The sequence below is a fragment of the Notolabrus celidotus genome, chromosome 13 (genome assembly GCF_009762535.1).
Source record: "Notolabrus celidotus isolate fNotCel1 chromosome 13, fNotCel1.pri, whole genome shotgun sequence".
NCBI lineage: Eukaryota > Metazoa > Chordata > Actinopteri > Labriformes > Labridae > Notolabrus > Notolabrus celidotus.
The window spans coordinates 31,156,933-31,168,978 of record NC_048284.1 but is presented as its reverse complement, the minus strand read 5'-3'; the positions used below and the strand labels follow the sequence as shown (position 1 = coordinate 31,168,978).

The following is a 12,046-nucleotide window of genomic DNA, read 5'->3' as shown; positions in this document are numbered from 1 at the left end:
TCATGCACACAAAGCTGGTTATAAGTGTTCAGTTTAGCCACAGACAGAAATAACGAGTCTGAGGTTGACAACGTGCCAAGGTCAGAGGAGGAGTGTGTGTTCAGAGTGTGATCATATGGGATGTGACAGAGAAGGATATTTTTACAGCAGTGGGTACACTGGGATCCAGTTTTATAAGTTTCACCGATGCTGTTCCCATTTTTCACCCATTTGACTTTTTTCAGCTGAGACTGCTGCAGCGTGTCGTCAGGAAACACACCGCTGTTCTGCTTCACTCTGCTTTCATTTTTTCCTCTTCTCACTCAGCTGCTGTGTGTGCAGACTCGACACCCTCTGGAGCTCATGCTGAAATGAATTTTCAGCAGCACAACACAGTCTGAGAAAGCTGTGAATGTTGAGGAAATTCAATATTAACTTCAATCTTTTAGAATGCTATGGTGGAAGCAGAGAATTTGGGGCTTATCAGGGCAGCACCGAGGCTCTGCAGCAGTGTGTGTGTGTGTGTGTGTGTGTGTGTGTGTGTGTGTGTGTGTGTGTGTGTGTGTGTGTGTTGGACAAGTGTGGGTCTGTGTGTGTTCAGATGAGTGTGTCTCTCTCTCTCCCGTCCACCTCGGGGCCGGTCAGGGCATGAAGGCTAGAGCCTGGCGGGCCCCGGGGCCGACACAGCAGACTCTGTCAGGAGCTGTGATGAGTGTTCACATCAAGGTCCTGGCTGATTACTACTGTCCCTGCACCGCGCGGCATGCCACAGAACCACCTGCACAGCCGCTACGCTCCACCTGTCAGCACAGATCTCGTTTAGCTAACTCCCTGACCTCCACACCATCCATCCTCCACACCGTACCCTTGACTCTGACCAGATGATTTACTAAACGCCACCTCAGTGTGTGGCCCCGCCTGATGAAACACTCCTCCCTGTGTCCCCGGGCCCTTTGAGCACCGTGTACAGGACTCTGCAGATCATTTAATATGTACTGTATTCTCAGCAGGAGTTTGGGGCCACATAACTTGTCACCTGAACATGACACGTATTAACAACAGTTTCAGGATCTTTGGTGCTGAATTAATCTGTGCCATGTTTCCTACGATACATCAGCCTGTTAAAGAAGTTTATTTAAAGAGACAGTACCAGCTGATGTAACTTTCTGCTCCATTCAAAGTCTCAGGGTCATCTTTCTTCAGAACAGTCATTGCCTGTTCTACATTGCATGTTTATTATTTCACTTTGCTGTCCATGTAAAACACACCAATTCATAAAATTAGGATGAAGTCGTTCCATCGCTGAGATGGCACCGAACGCAGCAACAGAAGTGAAATGCTGAAGCTGGCAGGACAGAATGGACGTCTGTGTGTTTGAGAGTTTGTGTGTATGTAAAACTCTTACACTCTTTGTGCTTCTCATGCTTCCCTAACACCGTGTTCACACTGTTGGCTATTACACCGTGGCAGGGTTTCAATATAAAAGTTCAAAGGTGCAGTGGTGGCAGAGCTTACACGGGACTTCCACCAGATCCGTGTCCAGTCTGTCTCCGATCTGCTGCAGTCTGGCTTTGTGCTCTCTCGTCCGTCAACATCCACCAGTTGCGTTTTCAGAGCACAGCACGGAGCAGGACCACCGGACAGCTGGAGTCATGTGACCGAGGTTTTCCTGCGGTAATCCCTGGATCAAGGATTCTCCTCATGTCCTCATCTGTGGTCCAGTGTTAACTTCCACTGGATCAGCTCTGTTGCGTTCCGGCTGCGTCTCTGATCCGGCAGGTTGGAGCCCTCCAGATCAGATACACAAGACTTCTATTTCTGCCGGATGCCGGAGCACAACGCATCAATCTCAACAGAGCAGATGGAGCAGGACAGGAAGTCAGGCACCAAAACAAAATGAAAACATCTGGTTAATTTTCAGAATAAGACAACATGGATGAGGAGAGGAGAAGGAGAATCCTTGATTCAGTGTTTGCTGTGGGAAACCTCGGTAACATGACTCCAGCTGTCCAGCGGTCCTGCTCCGTGCTACATTCTGAAAATGCAGCCAGGGACTGTTGATGGACGAGAGCACAGAGCTGGACCGCAGCTGATCGGAGACGGACCGGATACGGATCTGGTGGAAGTCTGATGTTACAGCCCTCATCAGCTGGTACAGAAGAAAAGTACTCCATACACTGCTAAATCTTCCCTCCCTGTGTGTGATGTCGAAGGAAGATGTCTGCTGTGTGCATATAGCCCATCCAGTCCCATGGTCTTTTACAGATGTTTGCTCAGTTGTAAGCTTGCTGACTATGACAGGTCATCTCTAACATGAATAATGAATCATCACCATATCTGAAGTGTAAAGCACCACATACTGTGGATTGACAAGGAATGCTGCCGTTCCTTCCACAGAAACAGAGCTCTCCTCAAAATGCAATTTTTTATGCAGCCTAAGCTCCCATAGCTAATCTTTTTTTATCCTTCACTTCGGCTGTTACTCTGAACTATTCATCATCATCATTACAACCATTAGCACCTCTATCATATCAGGCAGGTTACGCTGTGCTGCAAAGGAGCGTGGTGCTCAGCTGAAGTTGATAAGAATAGAGACAGCTCAATGCAAAGATGTGAGTCATAACAGGCGATATCTGGCAGAGCCGCAATGTTTGTTTGGATGTTTAAACATGTCGGTGTGTGTGTGTGTGTGTGTGCTCTGTGCAGATTTAAATGTGTGTGTATGCGTGTGTGTGGGTGTGAGCCAGCAAAGAAAAGACGGATAATGTCTGTTTATGTTGGAGGCTTGCTGTTTGTTCGAAATGATAACAGTTTCTAATGACGCTGTGCATGATATGGAGTGAAAATGTGCAGAGATACTGAGTTTCTATGGGTTATCATACACCTCACACCTCACGCTGTCTGAACTGAGTCCTGTCACTGCATTTTAGAGCGAGTGTTAGGAGTGTTTGTTATTGTCTCTGTGGCTTTAATGAGGTAACAGGGGAGCATCCTGTGTAGTAGACTGTAATAAGTGGTCACATTTTAAGTTCTGAGATATGCTAATTTATGACCATCCCATAAATACAGCTTATCACTAGGCTACCACCGCCCCCCCCCAAACCCCCCCGGCAGCCTGCTGTTACAGCTCAAACGTGTCTCCAAGCACCTGCTGTCTAACACTCTGTTCTGGAGTTATTGCACAGTGTTCCCTGATCACAGGGCTACATAATGATTGCACCATTACCTACACCTGAGTGCTCCATACACCTGCAGAAATGAAGCAGGGTCGCCTGACGTCCTAGATAGAGGCCGCTTCAATGTCCCTGCAGGGCGATAACTGACAGCTCTATAATGGAACAAACTATACAAGACAAACACGACACCATACACTGTGCCTGGTGCTATAGTGAATGTCTTTGAGTGGATGCTCTGCATGGAGTCATGGATACTGTATTTATTCCTCACAAACTCAAATTATATGATTGCACACACACACAAAGGGTAAAGTGGGAACATCAAATATTAATACTGGGAAGACTGACACTTCCTATGTTTGTTTTTTTTACATAAAAAATAATAATCTAATAATGGAACATTGCCTTTGAACCATAGACTGTATAAATAATGGACTTAGCATCTGTGACGTCACCCATCTGTTTCTGAAGCGCTGTTTTGAAGCCAATCGGCGGCAGCCGTATTGGAAATGCTGACCTCAACATAAGTGCTGTCGAGCGAGTGTGACATAAAGAGGCGGGCTTTTAACCTCCTCGCCAACAGCTACAGTGTTCCCGCCTGTCAGTCAAGTCAGCTGTGCCTCTCGTAATGGAAAACTTGTGATCTTAATATCTTCGAAAACAGTGTGTCATGAAATAATTCACCCCCGTACAGTTTGTGCCGATAGAGAAATGAGATATTCAGACTACATTTGTTTTTTTTTAAACAGGCTGTAAACATGTTTATTTCTGCTGTAAAGATCAGCTTTTTTGAATGGGTGTGTATGTGGTTTCCTGTACTTCCGGAGCCAGCCTCAAGCGGATCCTCAATGAACTGCAGTTTTTGACACTTCCGCATTGGCTTCAATTCTCGTGGCCGGAGGTTGCCGCTTGCTTTGAACAGCTGAATTAAAGCATCATCATAATTTGAATATCCATGGCTTTTCCGTGCATATACGTAAATCATGTTTGCTGTTTTTATGGAGTTTCCCTTAAAAACACCTCCGCCTCCACTGTCAAACAAGGTTTTGCTCTTGACATTGCTCCACTTCCTTGTGCTGTCTCTTCTGCAGAAGCATGTCCAGAAAGGTAGGGGTGACACGGGCCCCTCAGTTGAAATTTGATTGGCCACTCCTAATCTCAGAGTGCCTATTGCCCAAGAGAGGCGGGACTAGTATAAAAGGAAGAACTTGGGTGTGTTGCAGTGGACCCACATTTTCTTTGTGTTTAAGGCAGCCCATTTTCTTTGTTGGTACTTCAAATTTTGAGAAAAAACATACTCCACATCCATCTACTGGTATTTCATAAGACAGGCGCATTGGTTAGGATGAAGTCAGAAATTGCAACCAGACTTCTGCACTTTGTCCAAAACTATATTTACTGACAACGCTTCTGTAAGGATACGTTTCAAATTATTGGTGTCAGTTTTGAGCATGAGTTAGTGCCCCAGTTTGGCCACCCAAAGATTCTGAAAACACCCCTGCCCTTCTGCCTCATTTGTGTGGCAAACAAGAAGGAGAGTCTGTAGGTTATTTGACAACATCAATCTTATCCTCATTATCAATTTTACCTTCCACGGTGCAGATCAAGATGACATCTAAACGCACTGTGCCAGGGACATCTGTCAAGGCAGATTCCTGTCTAACATGAGTCTGGTCCTGCTGGAGATTTCTGCCTGTTAAAGGAAGTTTTGTCCTTGCCACTGTAACTTGCTAAATGCTGCAAAGTGCTCTGCTCATGGTGGATTAAGATGAGATCAGACTGTCTGTAAGATGGGACTGGATCTTATCCAGTCGTGATGTTGGGTCTTTGTTAATAATAGAACATAGAGTACGGTCTATAAATTAAGATTGGTCCTGGTTCACAAGTTTCCAGATTCTGCACCAATCTGTTACACTAGTGAACTGCCAGGTCAATCTCGGAAGCTATTGACTATTTTCTAACAATGATTTAGCCTATGAAGCTGATGGTGCAACATTTTGAGCTTCAATTATAGCCCATAGGTTTTGAATAACTTAAAGCGAATATCAAGGCTAAGAATTAAGCGTCCACTGGTAGGTCATTTTCAGTCCAACCAGCATCTTGGGACCTGAGAATGGATTTGATACACAATATCTACTTTCTGAAATGGTAAATTGTCATGTGATGGTTGTTGAAAGGTTCCTGGACAGCCTGGTTTGGCCATCAGCTCCTGCCATGCTCACACTGACTCTTTCACTGTTTATAACCAAAGCTCATTCAAATTGATTGGGCAATATTCCCCTGACTATAAACAAGAGATATAGAGATTAGAGAGATTAGAGACAGGACAATAGGCCATATGAGAGGTCAAGCCAATACTCAATGTTTGGAGGATTAAAGGGTTTTAGGGGTGCTGGTTCAGGTCAGTTGGTAGAACAGGTGACTCATGCACAGAGACTATGGTCCTCAAAGCATTGGTCCCTGATTCGACTACAAGCGTAAACTCTTTGATTCATTTACACCCGCTCTCTTCTCCTAACATCTCTTCTCTCTCTTCAGCTGTCCTGTTGAATGAAGGCATAAAAAAGCCCCAAACTATATCCTAAAGGAGTCTATTGTTTATTGAGTCCTGTGCGAATGACGGTGACGATTTGAAGTTGAGCAATATTAGCTTCAACTAATGTTCCTTTTCTCTGTCTCTTCAAAGGTTCCCTTGTATGACTCTACCATGGACCACATCATCTGCTGCCTGCTGGTCCTTGGAGCCACAGTGATGATCACACAAGCATGTCCCAAGTACTGTTCATGCCAGAATCTGTCTGAGTCCCTGGGGACTCTGTGTCCCTCCAAAGGCCTTCTCTTTGTGCCTCCGGACATTGACCGTGGCACGGTGGAGCTCCGACTGGGAGGAAACTACATCCTCCGTATCACGCAGCAGGACTTTGCCAACATGAGTGACCTGGTGGACTTGACCCTCTCCAGGAACACCATCAGCTACATTCAGCCCTTCTCCTTTGGTGACCTGGAAACACTGCGGTCGCTTCATATGGACAACAATCGACTGATGGAGATAGGCCCTGATGACATGCGAGGCTTGGTCAACCTGCAGCACCTCATCCTTAACAACAACCAACTGAGACGGATTCATGACAAGGCTTTTGAGGACCTAGCACCAGCCTTGGAGGATCTGGATCTCTCCTACAATAACCTGATATCTCTGCCCTGGGACTCAGTCCGCCAGATGATAAACCTGCACCAGCTTAGTCTGGACCACAACCTGTTGGACTTTATCCCAGAGGGCACTTTCACTGATCTGGAAAGGCTGGCACGATTGGACCTCACTTCAAACCGCTTGCAAAAGTTACCCCCAGACCCAATCTTTGCCCGTGCCCAGGACTCGATGATCCTGACTACCCCCTATGCTCCACAACTGTCTCTGAGCCTGGGTGGTAACCCGCTGCACTGCAACTGTGAGATGCTGTGGCTGCGGAGACTTGAGAGAGACGATGACCTGGAGACTTGTGCCTCCCCCCCGGCCCTGAAGGGACGTTACTTTTGGAATTTGAAGGAGGAGGAGTTTTTGTGTCAGCCACCTCTCATTACCCAGCACACTCACAGGATGCTGGTCCTGGAGGGTCAGACGGCAAGTCTGAGGTGTGAAGCAACCGGAGACCCTTCTCCTACCATCCACTGGATCTCCCCCGATGATCGGCTTCTTGGCAACTCCTCTCGAACCTCAGTGTTCAGCAACGGCACCCTGAGCATCACCATCACCACCTCCAAGGACTACGGCACCTTCACCTGCATTGCTGCTAATGTGGCCGGGGAGTCCACTGCCCCTGTAGAGGTGTCCATCGTCCAGCTCCCCCACCTCAGCAACGGCACAGGACAACCATCGGCGCCAAAGTCCCGCCTCTCAGATATCACAGGGACTACTAGGATCAGCAAGGGGGCTCCCAAGAGCACACCAGAGAAGACTGTGTCTGCATCCGAGGTGACAGCTGTTTCAGCACTGGTCACGTGGACCGTGAGCAAGTCCGCCCCCAAAGTGAAGATGTACCAGCTCCAGTACAACTGCTCTGATGATGAGGTGCTAATCTACAGGTAAACACATCTACCTTTCTTTACCCAGTTAAAAGAGCAGGCACAGTTTGTGTTGTGAATTTTGACATGTCTACATAGTAAGTACTGTGGGTTAAGGGTTGGTAAGTTGAGGATGCACTGGATTAATTTCTACCCTCAACACAGTAAATCCACCTCATTATTTAATTGTGTAAAGGGAAAGGGGGCACTTGTGGTGTTGCACCTTCAGATACAAAAAACTACCATAAGCTGTCATATATTTAATCAAATTGGTTAAAAATACCAGTCCTAAAAGAAGAGTGATTATTGGACTCATTAAAATGTCCCAAAAACCGCAGAAGTTGAGGTTGAAGTAGCCAACGTGATATCCCTAATTTGCAAGGGGACAACTATTTTGAAACCTTGAGTTTGTCTTTGTAGCTGTTTTAATCTTGGTTTGTTATTTGGACACAAGGGTGGATACACAATGCTTCATAGTTGTCAGCCGCTGCAGTCATAGCAGCTTGCCAAACAAAAGGTAGCCAGGTTCCAAACCGGCCCTACTTTATCATCTATTTTACACAGAGTCATAATTTATCAAACACACATCATACTGCATTCACTAACAAGACCACGCCCTTGTTCGTTATAATTATATTTGTAACAAGACCTGCTTTTATACGTAAATAGAACAACATCATTGAACATCAAAAACGAAACCACGCAATAGTACAGTTTTTATGTTACTTTTAAGTTATATTTTTGGGGCTTTTACACCTTTATTTAATAGAGGAGAGGACAGCGGAGAGAGTAGGAAACTGGGGGAGAGAGAGGGGGAATGACATGAGGGAGGGAGGCTGCAGGCTGGATTCAAACCCGGGCACTACATGGGTGCGCAACTTAACCATTAGGCTAAGTTTGCACCCGCAATAGTACAGTTTTAATAATTTTATTTAACTAGGTCAAAGGTTTGAGGTAAAGAGGGATGAGTTGGAGTGGAGGTAAAGAGGGATGAGTAGGGGTTGAGGTAAAGAGGGATGAGTAGGGGTCAAGGTAAAGGGGGATGAGTTGGGTTCGAGGACAGGAGATCACCTTATGATCAGATTTTCTAATTTGAATAGAAACACAACAGAGTGGTGACACATAAATAGTCTCGGCTCAGTTCTTTAAGGGCTTAAAGTTGACACTAACACAAGTCCCACCTCTGATCCAATAACTAGCCAATCATAGCTTATCTTTTTGGGTTGAAAACTGTGGTGGTGTGGTCATCTTGACCTCTCAGTGAGTTCAGTGTAGATCAACGTTTTCTGTTAAATTTTTAACTGATTTTGAAATATCAAAAGAATCCACCAATCATTTTCTGTCTGTTTATTCCACCAAGTTATTTATCAGCAGAAAAAAACAACTCTTGTTCCTTCTTCATCATCTGTTGTTTTTCTTACTGAGAACAGTGCTGTGTGATTTATGGAGGGATTGGTTATGCTCAGCAGTCCAGAACCAGAGGAGTCCTCTCCAGGAGGCAGAGGGTTCTGTCGGTCCAGCAGAGTTTGTCAGAGATTAAACTCCACCAGATGAAGCTTGTTTTGTACACTACAGCCTCTAAAACAAAAGTGAGACCAAACAGAAAAAATCCAATTACTTTAGGCCATTTAGCTCAATGACTCTTATTAAAGTGTGGAAAATAAGATATTAAGAACCGCGGCCCCAAGTTGGGTCGGCCCACCCTTTATTTCCAATATTCCCCTCCATTACGAGTCCTATTTTATATCTTGTTTGTCCTGTTAATTATGTAGAACGGCTGTTTTACAGTTTTTGTGTAATTATACAGTAAGACTCCAGCAAATAGTAATGTAATGCTGTTAATTCTTTACAGGATTCATATAGTGTGTTCCTGCATAAATCATCCCCATTCTAATCAACATTTTAAACATAATTATGGAAAGGATCGTATAATTAAATAGAAACCATTTATTCTATGCAAATTGTCAAACAGCATTTGCCTCGAGCTGCACAGTATGTACAGAAATGACAGCTGATTCAAAAAGGGGCCTGAATTAAAAACACCTCATGCATGCTAATGAGGTTTTACAGAGCTTGGCAGAAGAAGTTGGGATGTATAAAAATTGAGCTGAATAGAAAAAATGAATACACTTTGGTCTGTAAGAAAAGGAGACTCAAGTGAAATCTGTGAAATAAATTAGTTCTGATAATCTCCCAGAGGAGCGTTCAGTCTCTCTGCAGATTCAATCTAAACACCATCTTTTGTGCACACTCAATTTAAAGGTGGAATTCAGGTACATTTCAACACAGGCTTCTTTAATGGAGTCCAAATGATTCAAAGTTAATGAGAGTTTTGAACTGTAAAGGCTGCAAGGTAATCTTTCAGCTCAGATATGCCCAAACAAAGTATGTCCTTTTGAAAAGTTCTTGTTTTTGTTTCCGATCGGATCAGATTGTTATTCTATGTTTGTGACAACATTACGGGGAGGATCTTTACAGAGACAAGATGCTTTTCAAAAATCAGAAACAAATAAATAAATCTCTCTCTCTTCAGAGCTACCAGAGTCCTCTGACAAATCCATGAAACCTGTCTCACAGAAAACAGGAGTTGGTGATCTACTCCTGCCTTTGTTTGTCTTTTTATGATGTTTTGTGACTTTACTGCTTTAAGTGATTAGTTTAGATCAAACCAGAGCTTTAACTGGAAGTTAGTGACGGTACTTCCAACATGCTCCCATCCAATTTTCCATCAGGTTATATGATCTATATATATAGTTGCATTAAAATGACATTAGTCTCAGGCAAAACAGACAGGTGACTATCATGTTACACCGTTAAAAAGGACACAAGGGTCATGAAGAGCACTGAAAAAACTGTAGTATCGAGAGGGCAAGGAAGGGTACTGGGAGTAAGTAAGATGTCCTGGTATGCCAAGGGGTTTAAATTTAGAAGTGATGGCAAACTAGCCCACTTAAAGAACTGGATCAAACGCATTATTTGGGTATAAAACTGTACAGAACAAAGTCAGGGGTAGAGCAAAAACTCCTGTGTTCTTCATTGGGTTTTATTTGAACCATCAGACTAGTGAATTAACCAGTTCACTGGAATGTGTGATGTGAAAGGATCACATGTGTTGAACCCTCAAATGATTATTACATGTGGGACACATTAACACCTTCAAACTTAACAAGTTTGTTGTAAACTGAATTTGACCTAAGAGAAAGGAGGTTTTTGAGTGATAGTGGGAGCCTTGGATCAAATGTTTCCCATCAAAGGGCGTCCATTCAAAGTTTTTATCACAGACAGACTCATCCTGTTGTTCTTAGGTTTCACAGAGACTTTCAGGGAGTTGTTGGTTTGCTGTTACCTTGGACACTAGGCTTGTGTGTGACCTTGTATTTGTATTGGTGTGAAAACTCGCCAGCATCTAAATTATAGACTGTATAGATAATGGGCGTAGTATCCGTGACATCACCCACCTGTTTCTGAGGCGCTGTTTTGAAGCCAAGACGATTGGCTTCACTCATTAGCTTAACTCAACCTAACTTCTGTTGAGCTAGTGTGACATAAAGAGGTGGGCTTTGAGCCTCCTTGCCAACAGCTACAGCGTCTCCTTCTGTCAGTCAAGTCAGCTGTGCCTCTCATAATGGAAAACTTCTAATCTTATTATCTTTGAAACTGATGCACTATGAAAAAATTCACCTCATACAGTGTGTGCCGATAGAGAAATGTGCCATCCAGACTACACTCGTTTTTTGAACCAGACTGTAAACATGTTTATTTCTGCTGTAAAGATCGGCTTTTTGAATGGGTGTGTATGTGGTTTCCAGTACTTCAGGAGCCAGCCTCATGCGGACACTTGAGGAACTGCAGTTTTTAGCACTTCCCCGTTAGCTTCAATTCTTGCGGCCGCAGGTTGCCACTTGGTCTAAATCAGGGGCGTCAAACTCATTTCAGTTCAGGGGCCACATACAGCCCAAGTTGATCCGATGTGGGCCGGACCAGTAAAGTCATAACATAATAACCTATAAATAACGAGAACTCTAAATGTTTCCCTTTGTTTTAGTGCAAAAAAGTAGAAGTACATTCTGTAAATGTTCACATTTAATGAACTGTCTTTCTACAAAAACAGCTGTTGTTTTTTTTTTGCCATGATGAGTCTCATAGTGGGCAGAATATTTTACTCTTTAAGCCCTGAAACCTGCTGCGAACACACCAAACACAGGTTAGCCATTCACCTGACAGAGAGTGTAATGTTTACTGCAAAAGAACAGATAGATTATCCTAAGATTTACTTTACTAAGGTAAAGTTGATTATTCTGGACCCCTCAGCTCCAGCATGAACAGTTGTCTTGCTGGACAGTGTTGTATGCAGGGGTGTAGTGCTAGTGTTAGTAGTTAGTGGATCATCTTATAGTACTCTAAAAAGTCTTTATGAATCTCAACCGGATTATGCAGCAAGTTATCTATTTTCTCACTTTGAGGAAAAAAGTGCCGTTCAGGTGCGCTCCATCAGCACTCTGATTTTATGCGACCCCCAGAGGACAAATCTGAAATAGTAGTTACTTTTATTGAAAAATTGCAGTTAATGTCTGTAATTTTTTCACTTTGCAAAGTCGTTCTGCGGGCCGGATTGGCACCTCTGGCGGGCCGGTTTTGGCCCGCGGGCCATATGTTTGACACCCCTGGTCTAAATCAACGACCTAAAGGAGAATATTGGTATCTTTAAAGGTCCATATTTTACATGTTTCGGTGCTGATTGACAAACAGATCCTGAATCCCTGGACCTGCTTCTATAGGTTGTTTCAGCCAGTAACGGCAAAAAATATATATATTTTTATCATTTTTTA

General features: G+C 43.9%; 1 protein-coding gene across 1 annotated transcript in view; it reads left to right on the top strand.

Moving 5' to 3' along the window:
- The window catches only part of lrfn2b (leucine rich repeat and fibronectin type III domain containing 2b), a 97,322-nt gene that overhangs the window by 63,802 nt on the left and 21,474 nt on the right, over positions 1–12,046 (top strand). Inside the window, exon 2 of the mRNA XM_034698859.1 lies at positions 5,842–7,238. Coding sequence (XP_034554750.1) covers positions 5,863–7,238 — 1,376 coding nt within the window. The 5' untranslated portion in view covers positions 5,842–5,862. The remainder of the gene's footprint in view (positions 1–5,841; positions 7,239–12,046) is intronic.